This window comes from Pseudorca crassidens, chromosome 4 (assembly GCF_039906515.1).
Source record: "Pseudorca crassidens isolate mPseCra1 chromosome 4, mPseCra1.hap1, whole genome shotgun sequence".
Taxonomy (NCBI): Eukaryota; Metazoa; Chordata; class Mammalia; order Artiodactyla; family Delphinidae; genus Pseudorca; species Pseudorca crassidens.
The window spans coordinates 75,612,106-75,625,156 of NC_090299.1; the positions used below are offsets into that span (position 1 = coordinate 75,612,106).

The 13,051-nt window shown below is 37.8% G+C and overlaps 2 protein-coding genes across 3 annotated transcripts in view; one reads left to right on the top strand and one right to left on the bottom strand.

The window, feature by feature from the left end:
- The window catches only part of SPMAP2L (sperm microtubule associated protein 2 like), a 60,534-nt gene that overhangs the window by 33,456 nt on the left and 14,027 nt on the right, over positions 1–13,051 (top strand). For both annotated transcript variants that reach the window (XM_067736127.1, XM_067736128.1), the window contains exon 6: positions 7,955–8,066. In XM_067736127.1, coding sequence (XP_067592228.1) covers positions 7,955–8,066 — 112 coding nt within the window. The remainder of the gene's footprint in view (positions 1–7,954; positions 8,067–13,051) is intronic.
- The window catches only part of HOPX (HOP homeobox), a 66,337-nt gene continuing 62,892 nt past the window's right edge, over positions 9,607–13,051 (bottom strand). Inside the window, exon 2 of the mRNA XM_067736131.1 lies at positions 9,607–10,077. Within this exon, the coding sequence (XP_067592232.1) occupies positions 9,763–10,077 (315 nt within the window). The 3' untranslated portion in view covers positions 9,607–9,762. The remainder of the gene's footprint in view (positions 10,078–13,051) is intronic.

Genomic DNA, 13,051 nt, shown 5'->3' on the forward strand with positions numbered 1-13,051 from the left:
CTCATCTAATTTGGTGAATGTCACAATATTGTTGTTCTAATTTTAGTGTCTGCAATTTCATAAAATAGAAGTCCACTTGTGTTTCAAAGCATCAGGGTGAAAAATCAAATATTTGCAGCAATTGTGGGTAATCAGAAGATCATCATCAATAATTACATTTGACTCAAATTGTAGTGAAGCTAAAATTCACACTAAACTTACCGCTGTCAGCCAATTTAAAAATATGCAAATGAAACATTACAGGTTTTTTCAATTCATGTTCTCTTACGCCTCTGTGACTGCAAATGTTCTTCCTTCTGCTTTAAATTCTGAAATTCTCCTTGTCTTTAAAAGACAGATTAGGAAATTCCCTGGTGGTCCACTGGTTAGGACTTCATGCTCTCACTGCTGAGGGCCTGGGTTCAATCCCTGCTGGGGGAACTAAAATGCCATAAGCCATGCAGCATGGCCAAAGAAAAAAAGAGCTTAGGTGTTACTTTCCACATGGGAGTTAAGATTGTGATAAGGTTATTGGAAAAAATGTTAGGTTGCATTAGTGGAATATGTACACTGGACACGTTCCACCAAGTGTGGAGTGTGATAGTACTACTGTACACTACTTTAATCAGAACACATTACATATATGTGTCCACTTATGGATGTTATACCTGAAGAAACTGATAATAAATTTGAGGCTATTCAGAGGTGACGAATGAGATGTTGATTCTTCTGGAAGCTGTTATATGAACAATAGTTAAGAGAAATAATATGTTTAGCTTAGAGAAGACACCTAAGTAGCAGTGATAGCTATGTTTCAAGGGTCAGCATCTGAAAGAGGAAAGGGAAGTCAAAGTAAAATTACTTAGAACTAGAAGTAGAACAAGGAATTTACAGAGCAGCTGATGTCAGCTAAGTGTAGAAAAATCTTTCTGGTAGCTATGCAGTAATGGAGGCGTTTATTTGGAAAGGTCAACTGCCAACTCCACCCAAATCCCTGAAAATGTTCAAGCACAAACTGGAATGATGACTGTACATGGATTTTAGAAAAGATTCCTGTATTCAGGCATAGGTTGAACTGGACAACTTGAGTCTTTTTCCATCATAGAATCCAGCAAAAGTGGCCCAATTCCTCCACAAAATTTGCTTATTTGTCAGTTTATTAAATAAAATCTGTTAAGTTAGTTAAAATATGCATGTAAATCTGGTAAAGATCTGTATCTGTAAACTAGAAGAATACTTTAATTATCTGTTACCAATTTTTGAGACATCTGAGATTGACATTTCATATAAGTGAAACCCCCTTGAGTGCTAAAACTTCCTGTATTTTTAGAAGTTTGTTTCCCTGCTTTCCTAAGGAGATTCTTTTGATACTGAACATACATGTAACCTTTTTCCATTGGCTTGAGATATTTATTATGAATATCAACTATCACATAATGATTTAATTTGGTAAACCTCTCAGAAAGTGTTTAAGTATGAAGCACATTGCTTAGCCTAAGTGGTCTGACCTCTTTAGATTATGATATTCACTTTTCATAGCTTTCCTGTCATTTCTCTTTTTATTGGGAGAATAGTCTGTAAGTAGCCTCTTTTCTGATCTTTTGTGCTCTGGAAACAGATAACCAAGCTTGTTCAGAATTGTATGAGGGGGAAAATGCAAGTGCTTAATGAAGACACACAGGGTTGTCCAATAAATGTACTACATGAGCCTGGACTTTGTGACATATATTTTAGCTGATTCACTAGAGGGCTCAACAGTAGATTTGAGCAGTCAGAAGAAAGAATCAGCAAACTTAAAGATAGGTCAGTGAAGATGATCAAGTCTGAGGAACAGAAAGAAAAAAGAATAAAATAAAATAAACAAAGCCTCAAAGCCCTGTAAGACAGCATCAAGGGTATTAACATATTGATAATGGGAATTTCATAAAGAGAGTAGAGAGATAAAGGGGCAGAAGGAATATTTAAAGAAACAATCGCCAAAAGCTTCCCAGCTTAGATGAAAAACAACCTTCACATCCAGGTAACTCAACAAACTCCAAGTGTGATATACTCAAAAAGATCTACAACCTGACGCATCATAATCAAACTGTCCACCATCAAAGACAAAGAGAGAATCTTGAAAGCAGCAAGAGAAGTGACTCATCATATGCAAAGGATCTGCAATAAGATTAACAGGTGACCTCTCATCAGAAACCATAGAGGCCAGAAGGCAGTGGCATGACATATTTAAAGCACTGAAAGAAAAATACTGTCAGCCAAGAATACTCTAGCTAACAAAATTATCCTTCAAAAATAAAAGAAATTAAGACATTTCCAGTTAAACAAAAACTGAGAAAATTCATCACAGCAGACCTGCTTTACAGTAAATACTAAAGGGAGTCCTTCAGGCTAAAATGAAAGGACACTAGACAATAACTTGAATCCACATGAAATAAAGAAATAAAATTGAGTTAACTACATAGGTAAACATAAAAGATAGTATACATGTATTTTTCTGTTTGTAACCCTTTTATTCTCCTACATAATTTAAAGGACAGCTGCATAGGACTTCCCTGGCAGTCCAGTGGTTAAGACTCCATGCTCCCAATACAGGGGGCGCAGGTTCAATCCCTGATCAGGGAATGAATATCCCACATGCCGCGTGGCATGGGCAAAAAAAAAAAAAAGACAACTGCATAAAGCAATAATTATAAATCTGTGTTGATGAACATACAATGTATTAAAAAACAGCCCAAAGGGGGGAGGGAATGGAGTGATATTAATCTGAATTAGATTGTTATAAGTTAAGATATACAGGGTAACAACTAAGAAAATAATTTTTAAAATATAGTAAAAGAAATAACAAGGAATTTAAAGGGTACACTAGAAAATATCTAACATGGAAGAAGGGTGGAATGGAGGAACAGAGGAATAAAAAGATGTAACATGTGAAAAACAAAAGCAAAATGGCAAGCATAAATTCCATGTTATGAGTAATTGCATTAAATGCAAATGAACTGTCCAATCAAAAGGCAGGGATTGACAGAATGGTTTAAAAGAATATGCTCAGTAGTATGCTGTCTATAAGACACATACTTTAGATTCAAAGAAATATATAAGCTGAAAGGAAAAGGACGAAAAAAGATATACTATGAAAACTAACTGAAGTGAGTGGATATACTCATATTGGACGATTAGACTTTAAGACAAAGAAGGACATTTTATAGTAATGAAATGGTCAATCCATTAGAGGACTATGACAATTATAAACGTATATATACCTAACAACAAGAACCCAAAATAGATGAAGCAAAACCTGGTAGAATTGAAAAGAGAAATAGATAATTCAACAAGTTCAGTTTTTCAATACTGTACTTTCAATAATAGAAAGAATAACAAGCAGAAGATCAACAAGGAAATAGAAGGCTTGAACGATACTATAAACCAAAAATATCTAATTGACATTTATAGGACACTATACCCAACAATAGCAGAACACACATTCTTCTCAAGTGCACATGGAATATTCTCTAGGATAGATCATGTATTAGGTCATAAAACAAATGTCAATAAATTTATAAGAATTGAATTCATACAAAATCTGTTCTCTGACCACAATGATGAAATTAGGAACCAATAACAGAAGAAAAAATTTAAATATGTGTAATTAAATACACTCCTAAACAAACAATGGGTCAAAGAATAACTCACTTTGATATTAATAAAATGAAAACAATATACCAAAACTTATGAGATACAGCTAAGGTAGTGATTAGTGGGAAATTTTAGCTGAAGATACCTACATAAAAAATAAAAAAGATTGCAAATTGTAACCTAATCTTCCATCTTAAGAGATTACAAATGGAAAAGCAAACTAATTCAAACAAGCAGAAAGAAGGAAATTATAAAGATTAGTGTGGAAATTAATAGAAACCAGAAAGACAGAGAAAATCAACAAAACTGAAAGTTGGCTCTTTGAAAAGATCAACAAAACAAACCTTTGGCTAGACTTATCAAGACAACAAGACAGAAGGCTCAAATTACTAAAATCATGAAAGAAAGAAGGGACCTTTCTAAGGAATCATTTGCAAAAGAAGGGTTGCAAATTGATCTTATATAGAGAAAAAAGTATTATAAGGGATTACTATGAGCAATTGTAAGGCCAACAGATTAGATAACATAAACGAAATGGACAAATTCCTAGAAAGACAAACCACTGAAACTGACTGAATAATAGAAAATCTCACCAGACCCATAACAAATAAAGAGATTTAATCAATACTTTTTTAAAACTTCCTATTAACAGCTCAGGAACAGATGCCTTCATTGATGAATTCAATGATATGCTTAGAGAAGCCCTAGACCAATCCTGCAGATTCTTCCAAAAGGTAGGTCACTTCCCAACTCATTCCATGAGGTCCATGTTACCCTGATACCAAACCAAAAAACGTTTGTAATGACAAGAGAAGAAAATGACAGACAATATCTCTTATGAATATATGTGTAACAGTTCATACCAAAATACTACCAAACCAAATCCAAATATACATGCAGCAATCCACACCAAAATACTACCAAAGCATATCAAACAATATATAAAAATAATTATGCACCATGACCAAGTTGGATTTATTCTAGGAATACAAGAATATGTTGAGTTCAACATACTAAAATCAATGTAATACACCAAATTAATAGAATAAAAAACCCCAAAACTACATGATTACCTGAATAGACTCAGAAAAAGCACTTAACAAAATTTAACACGTATCATACTCCACAAACTAGGTAGAGAAGTGAACTTCCTCAGCTTGATAAAGGGCATCTACAAAGAGCCCACAGCTATCATCATAATTAGTGGTGAAAGACTAAAACCTTTCACCCTAAGATCAGGAATAAGACAAGAACATCAGCTCTCACCACTTCTATTCAACATCATACTAGAGGTTTGAGTCAGGGCAGTTAGGCAAGAGAAAGAAATAAAGCTATTCAGGTTGTAAAGGAAGAAGTATTGATAACTCTCTACTCATAGATGACATGATCTTATATATAGAAAACCTCAGGGAATCCACATGAAAACGATTAGAGCTAATAAATTAGTTCAGGAAGGCACAGAATCCAAGATCAATATACAAAAATCAATTGTATATCTATCCACTAGCAATGAACAATCTGAAAATAAAATTAAGAAACAGTTCCATTTACAGCAACGTCAAAAAGCACAAAACAATACGTGCAATGGAATATTAGCCTTAAAAAGGAAGAAAATTCTGACAAATGCTACAACATGGATGAACCTTGAGGACATTATGCTAAATGAAATAAGCCAGTCACAAGAAACCAAATACTGTATGACTCCACTTATACACAGTACCAACTGTAGTCAAATTCATACACAGAAAGTAAGATGGTGGTTTTCAGGGGCTAGGGGGTGGGGAGAATGAGGAGTTGTTTAATGGATATAGAGATTTGCATGACAAAAATTGTTCTGGAGGTTGGTTGCACAACGATGTGAATACATTTAATGCTACTGTACTATACACTGAAAAATGGTGAAGATGGTAAATTTTATGTTATATATATTTTAATATAATTAAAAATAAAAGAACAAAATACTGAGGAATAAACTTAACAAAAGAAGTGCAATGTACGTACACAGAAAGCTACAAACATTGTTCAAAGAAATTGAAGATTTAAATACATAGAAAGACATTCTCTGTTCATGGATTAGAAGTCTTAATTTTGTTATGATGACACTTCTCACCAAATTGATCGACAGATTTAGTACAATCCCTATTAAAAGTCCAGCTCTCCTTTTTGGGTAGAAATTGACAAGGTGATTCTAAAATTCATATAGAAATGCAAGAGACCTAGAATAGCAAAAACAATCTTGAAAAAGAATAACAAAGTTGGAAGACTTACAGCTTCTGATTTGAAAACTTACTAAAAAGCTACAGTAATCAAAACAGTGTTACTGGCATAAGAATAGACATATAGATCAATGGAATAGAATTGAGAGTCCAGAAATAAACCCTTATGGTATATGTCAGTTGATTTTTGACAAGGATGCCTAGACAGTTTAATTGAGGAAGAATAGTCTTTTAAACAAATGGTGCTAGGATAACTGGATATCCACATGCAAAAGAATGAAGTTGAACCCCTACTTCACACCATACACAAAAGTTAATTCAAAATGGATCACAGACCTAAATATGAGAGCTAAAATTATAAAACTCGTAGAAGAAAACATAGGCATATATCTCTATGACCTAAGCAGTGGTTTCTTAGATATGACACCCAAAACACATGTGACAAAAATACAATAAATTGGACTTCATTAAAAGTAAAAACTTTTGTGCATCAAAGGACACTCTCAAGGGAATGAAAAGACAACTCGTAAATTGGGAGAAAATATTTGCAGATCATATATCTGATAAGAGACTAGTATTCAGAATATATACAAAGAATTCTTAATACTGTTCAAAAAAGACAAATAACCCAATTTAAAAAATAAGCAAAGGACTTGAATAGACATTTCTCCACAGAAAATATACAAGGAACAAGAAGCACATGAGAAGATGCTAAATATCATTAGTCATCTTGGAACTGCATGTTAAAACCCTGAGATTCTACTTCACACCTCTAGAATGGCAATAATAATAATAAAGAGAAAATTACTTGGAGAGGATGTGGAGAAATTGAAACCCTCATATATTGCTGGTGGGAATGTAAACTGGTGAAGCTTACGTGGAAAATAGTTTTCCAGGTCCTCAAAATGTTAAACATAGAATTATCATATGATCAGCAACTCCACTCCTAGGCATGTACCCAAGACAGTTGAAAACATATGTTCACACGAAAGCTTGTACATGAATATTCACAGCATCATTCCAAAATAGCCAAAAAGTGGAAGCAACTCAAATGTTCATCAATGGTTGCATGGATAAACAAAATGTGACAAATCCATATAATGGGATATTATTCAACCATAAAAGGAAAGACATACTCATACATGATTCTTAAAAATATGCCAAGTGAAGGAAGCTAGACACAAAACGTGACTTATTTGTATGATTCCATGTATTTGAAATTTCCAGAATAGGCAGATTCATAGAGACAGAAAGTAGATTACTAGTTCCTAGAGGTGGGGAGGGGCTGGGGAGGGGGTAATAGGATGGGATTTTAATAGGTATGGGATTTCTCTTTAGGGTGTTGAAAACGTTCTGAATTTAGGTAGTGGTGATGGTTGCACAATTTTGTGAATATTCTAGAAAGCATAGAATTGTACACTTTAAAAGGGTAACTTCTACGGTATGTTAACTATATATCAAGTTTTAAAACTAACAGACTACCCCTAGAGGGTAATCATATTTATTTGAGAAAACCTTTTTCCATATTAGGTTTGTAGGTTTGTTGGTTGATAGGTTTCTGTTCTGGGAAAGGAGTATGTGGGGAAACCACCGATTATCACCATATGATAATCGGCCAGGTTGCTGGGAGTTATGTCCAGCAGTATCTCAAACTGCACTGCAGAGGAGACTGGCCATCACAGAGGGTTCTTGGTAGTGACTGGAATTTTTATCTCAGGGTTTTAATAGGAGGTTTTGGTAGGAAGTGAGGTGTTTTTTAAACTGCAAGTCTCAACCTATCAGTGGATCATGAAATCAATTCCGGTTGTTGTTTTTATGAAATCAAATGAAAATTTAAAAATCAGAATGCATTGCCTAGGGAAAGCATCATTTCATGATCATTTTGTTTCAGATACACAGATTTACATATATTGTATCACAATATAAAATGTACTTCTTACTGTGGATCATAGTAAAACAACTTTAAGAAACACCAATCTAGTAGAAAGAACACTAATGATTATGGGAAAAGATGTTCCTAAGATAGAAACAATAAATATAATTGATTGGAGGTTGATTATAGCAATGAAGAGTGCAGTTATTGTTCCTCCAGTGATTATAATATTTCATGTTCCGTTTGCATATAGGCCCTTCAGTGATTACTTAAGAGATTCTCTTCAAATCTCTGATCCTTCTCCCCGGATATTACAACTCTCAATACCCAAAGTCACAAATCCAAACTATGTTCCTCCAAGAAGCGTAAGTGGGTCCATGTGAAAGAAACAGTTCCTGATGCACTTTGTAACATGTAGCATGTTTGTAACTGTAATGTGCTCCCCTCTTATTTCTAGATGTGTTTTTTCCTTTTCTTCATGTTTATTTTCCCCTCTTATCAAATGAATTTTTCTGACTATCTGCCCTGTGCCTAATGTATCAGTCAGGATTTGATGAGAGAAGCAGAACCACAATGCATATTATAGAATTAACCTTAAGCAATTGTGGGAGCTGATGAGAAGTCTATGGAAGACTGTTACAGCAGCTGGGACTTGGGTCTGGTCATACATAGATTTGGAGAAATGAGAGAGACTAGGGGTAGTTCAGCAGTCCCCTAGAAGATATTTACTTCAGGAGAGGCAATTATAGGAGAGTCTTGCCTGTTCAGACAAGGGAGGAAGGGCTGATTCTATTGCTAAGGAAGGCTCAGGTATGTTCAGGGCTTCAAAGTCCCCCCTTCATTGGAATGTGCCCTTATGTTCCGATTCCAATTTTTAAGGTCCAATTCCTTCTCAATCATTGCCCTAACTTTAATATAGGAGACCATATAAGTTTGGGAATTCAATTTGTGCTGTAATTCATCCACTCACAGAATTAGATTTTGAGCTTGGTTTTGAGAATTTTCAGTCCTGTGACCATTAAAGATAAGGGTTTCTTTTGGGTAAGTCACAAAAACTTTCTGGTCCCTTAACTATGCCTTAAGGTGAGAATTTAAAGGCCTGAGCTGGTAATTTCTTTCCTCAAGTTCTCCAGTGCACTTAGAAGCAATGAGCCCACCTCACTATACCTCTTTATTTCACTAAAATGATCTCTGTCAGCAGCTGCTTGATTACCAAATCTTGCTTTCTGTTTTGTCAGTGCATGCCACGGATTACCAGTGTCTTTTTTTTTTTTTTAAACGACTGGCAATAGGATCATTAATAGCTTTAAATCTAATCTGCTCAGAAAACAAATTCCAGATGGTCTAGAACCAGTACAGGCATACCTCAGAGATATTTTGGGTTCAGTTCTAGACCACCGCAATAAAGCAAATATTGCAATAAAGCAAGTCACACAAACTTTTTGCTTTCCCAGTGCATATAAAGGTTATGTTTACACTACTGTATTCTATTAAATGTGCAATAGCATTATGTCTAAAAAAACAATGTACACACCTTAGTTAAAAAAATACTGCTAAAAAATCTTAACCATCATCAGAACCTTCAGTGAGTTGTAATCTTTTTGCAATAGTAATGTCAAAGATCACTGATCACATATCAGCATAATATAATAAAAATGTAAAAGTTTGAAATATTGTGAGAATATTTCTTTTTTTTAACATCTTTATTGGGGTATAATTGCTTTACAATGGTGTGTTAGTTTCTGCTTTATAACAAAGTGAATCAGTCATACATAAACATATGTTCCCATATGTCTTCCCTCTTGCGTCTCCCTCCCTCCCACCCTCCCTATCCCACCCCTCCAGGCTGTCACAAAGCACCGAGCCAACATCCCTGTGCCATGCGGCTGCTTCCCACTAGCTATCTACCTTACTACGTTTGTTAGTGTGTATATGCCCATGACTCTCTCTCGCCCTGTCACAGCTCACCCTTCCCCCTCCCCATAACCTCAAGTCCGTTCTCTAGGAGGTCTGCGTCTTTATTCCTGCTTTACCCCTAGGTTCTTCATGACATTTTTTTTCTTAAATTCCATATATATGTGTTAGCATACGGTATTTGTCTTTTTCTTTCTGACTTACTTCACTCTGTATGACAGACTCTAGGTCTATCCACCTCATTACAAATAGCTCAATTTCGTTTCTTTTTATGGCTGAGTAATATTCCATTGTATATATGTGCCACATCTTCTTTATCCATTCATCCGATGATGGGCACTTGTGAGAATATTTCTGACACAGAGATACAAAGTGAGCAAATGCTGTTGTGGGGAAATGGTGCCGATAGACTTGCTTGATGCAGGGTTGCCACAAAACTTCAATTTGTGAAAAACGCAGTATCTGCAAAGTACAATAAAACACAGTATGCCTGAACAAAGAACCCATCCTTAAAGTTCTGATCTGGTTATCTGTTGCTTTATACCAAAACACCCCCAAACTTAGTGATTTTAAACAACAGCCAGGGGGGAGGAGTCAAGATGGCGGTGTGGGAAGCTGCGGAGTTAGGTCTCCCCACAACTAGGGCACCTGCTGGCCGCTGGTGGGGGACTCTAACCACCAAGGAGACGGGAGGAAACCCAGAGTGAACCAGTAGGATGTAGGGGGAATGAGGGAGGAGAAGTGGAGGCCAGAGAAGATCGGCACTCCTGAGGCTGGGGAGATCAGGAGAGGCAGGCGGGAGGGACTCTCCGGGAAGAGCAGGAGAGGAGCAGCAGGTGATCACCTGGCCCACTGGGGCCACAGAGCCTGCTGAGCTCCCAAGCTGGTTCCCCCCCTCCAAAGCCCCATCCAGGCCGCGTGGGTCCTGGGGGCATAGGAGGGAGGCCAGGGAGATCAGGAGTGGCAGCGGGGAGGGGCCATCCAGGAGAAGTGGGAGAGGACCAGAGGGTGATTGCCCTGCTCACTGGGGCCTGGGGAGACTGCTGAGCTCCCAGGCCAGTTCCCTGCCCTCCAAGGCCCCCCACCATTGGTCCTGAGGGCATAGGAGGGAGGCCAGGAGATCAGGAGAGGCAGGCGAGAGGGGCCCTCCCGGACCCCAGACCGGAGCAGTGGGAGAGGAGAGGAGGGAGTTTGCCCCGCCCACTCGAGCCCAGGAAGCCTGTTGGACTCCCAGGTGAGGTCTCCTGCCCTCTGAGACCAGGGGTACCCGGGGGCACGCCTGGGCCCTTTCTGTTCCTTGAGCCTAAGCCCCACCCCCACAGCCCACAGGGCCTTTTTCAGCCCTGTGGTTCCTGAGCATAGGCCCCACCCACCACCCAAAACTTGCCCTTGCTTAGGCCCCGCCCTCAACAGCCAAGGCCTTTCATGACCTCTTTTTTTTTTTCTTTTCTTTTTAGCATTCAGCAAGTATTATTAAAATGAAGGGAGATTTATGGATGACACTTTGTAACAATCAGGAACTGTTGATTAATAAAGTTAGTTCGTTATTCTCCTGAAACCTAGGCAGCAATGAGAATTGTCAGACGCATCATTTTACTCATTATTTTTGATTAATGCACCCAGATTCTCTGACTCTGAAGGGAAAAAAAAAACCTCCTCCTCTTTTTCACTATTGTGGTACTAACATACCTTCCGGTTGTTGATTCATCTATTTTTGCATTCTTTCTAACATATCTGTTAGTTTCCTAGTCTAATTTTATGTTTTACTTTGTTATTGTTTGTTTTTTTTTACCACCCCATGTGGCTTGCGGGATTTTTTTTTTTTTTTCGGTACGCGGGCCTCTCACTGTTGTGGCCTCTCCCGTTGCGGAGCACAGGCTCCGGACGCACAGGCTCAGCGGCCATGGCTCACGGACCCAGCCGCTCCGTGGCATGTGAGATCTTCCCGGACCGGGGCACGAACCCATGTCCCCTGCATCGGCAGGCAGACTCTCAACCACTGCGCCACCAGGGAAGCCCAATTCTAGCAGTTTTTGACAGTGACTTTTAAGAGTCCTAAATAATGCTCGATTTGGTTTCCAAACTTAATTAAATACCTTCAAATACTTTATAAATACATTAAATTTGATTTCTTTTTAAAGTATTTTATTTCAACCATCTACATTAACAAAACCTTCTCAAATATTAAATAATTATTAAAAATCTAATACTTTAAACTTATAAATATAGTGAACCTGAAGTTTTTTAGTGTTGTAAGAATTGATACTGACTAAGGTTCTTGGACTCTTTAATCAATAGAAATTGATAAGAGGCCAGATGAGAAATTCAGGTAAGGCTTTACTGGGACTCGTGCTATAGCAGGAGGGAGGGAAAACAAGTAACACATGCCCTTGCTCACTCCCTGAGAGGAGGCGGGCTGGTCCCTTAAACAGGGTGAAGATAGGGGCCAATAGGTGGATCGGGCCGGGGGGTGGCATACGTGGTGGGCCCACCCTCTTGGTGGTGCTGGGTACAGGGATCATGCATAGTACCCTACTTTTGCTCCTGGTACCTCAAAAGTGGCAGCTGGGTTTTGGCCTTTTTGTATGTTCTTATTGTTCATAATTTGCCCCAACTGCGCATGCGCGCAGTTCTTTTTAGTCCCTTTTAGTTTATTTGTATTCTGTTGCTCCAGGAGGCATTTGTCAGGGTGGAAGCACTACAGTCAAGGGTCTCAGGTCCCAGCCAGTCTCAGAATGACATAAATTTAAGATTTCAACTTAATGTCATAATTCTAAACAGTTACTCTGTTATATATTTCAAATTGCAATTGTAGTGTTATCACTCTTACAAGCCAAATTCTCTTAAAACATATACCTGCTTTTTATTTTTTATTTATTTTTATTTATTTATTTTTTTGTGTGGTACGTGGGCCTCTCACTGTTGTGGCCTCTCCCATTGCGGAGCACAGGCTCCAGACACGCAGGCCCAGCGGCCATGGCTCACGGGCCCAGCTGCTCCGCAGCATGTGGGACCTTCCCGGACCGGGGCATGAACCCACGTCCCCTGCATCGGCAGGCAGACTCTCAACCACTTCACCACCAGGGAAGCCCCCTGCTTTTTATTTTAATAATATACACTTATTTTTTGTTTTAACAATAATTTCAAATTTACTGAAAATCTGCAAAAGTTAAAGTCCATTGGCTTTATCATTCTCTCTCCTCCGTGGTGTGTGTGTGTGTGTATATTTAATCTTTTCCCTGAATCATTTTTGAAAGTTAATGACAGACATCATATACCCCTTTTCCTCAGTACTTCAGTGTATGCTTCCTAACAAGAGGACATTATCTCATATAACTACCATACTGTTATCAAGATCAGGAAATTTAACATTGGTATAATACTATAACTAATCTATGGTCCCTGTTCAAATTTCATCAATTCTTGCACATATTTA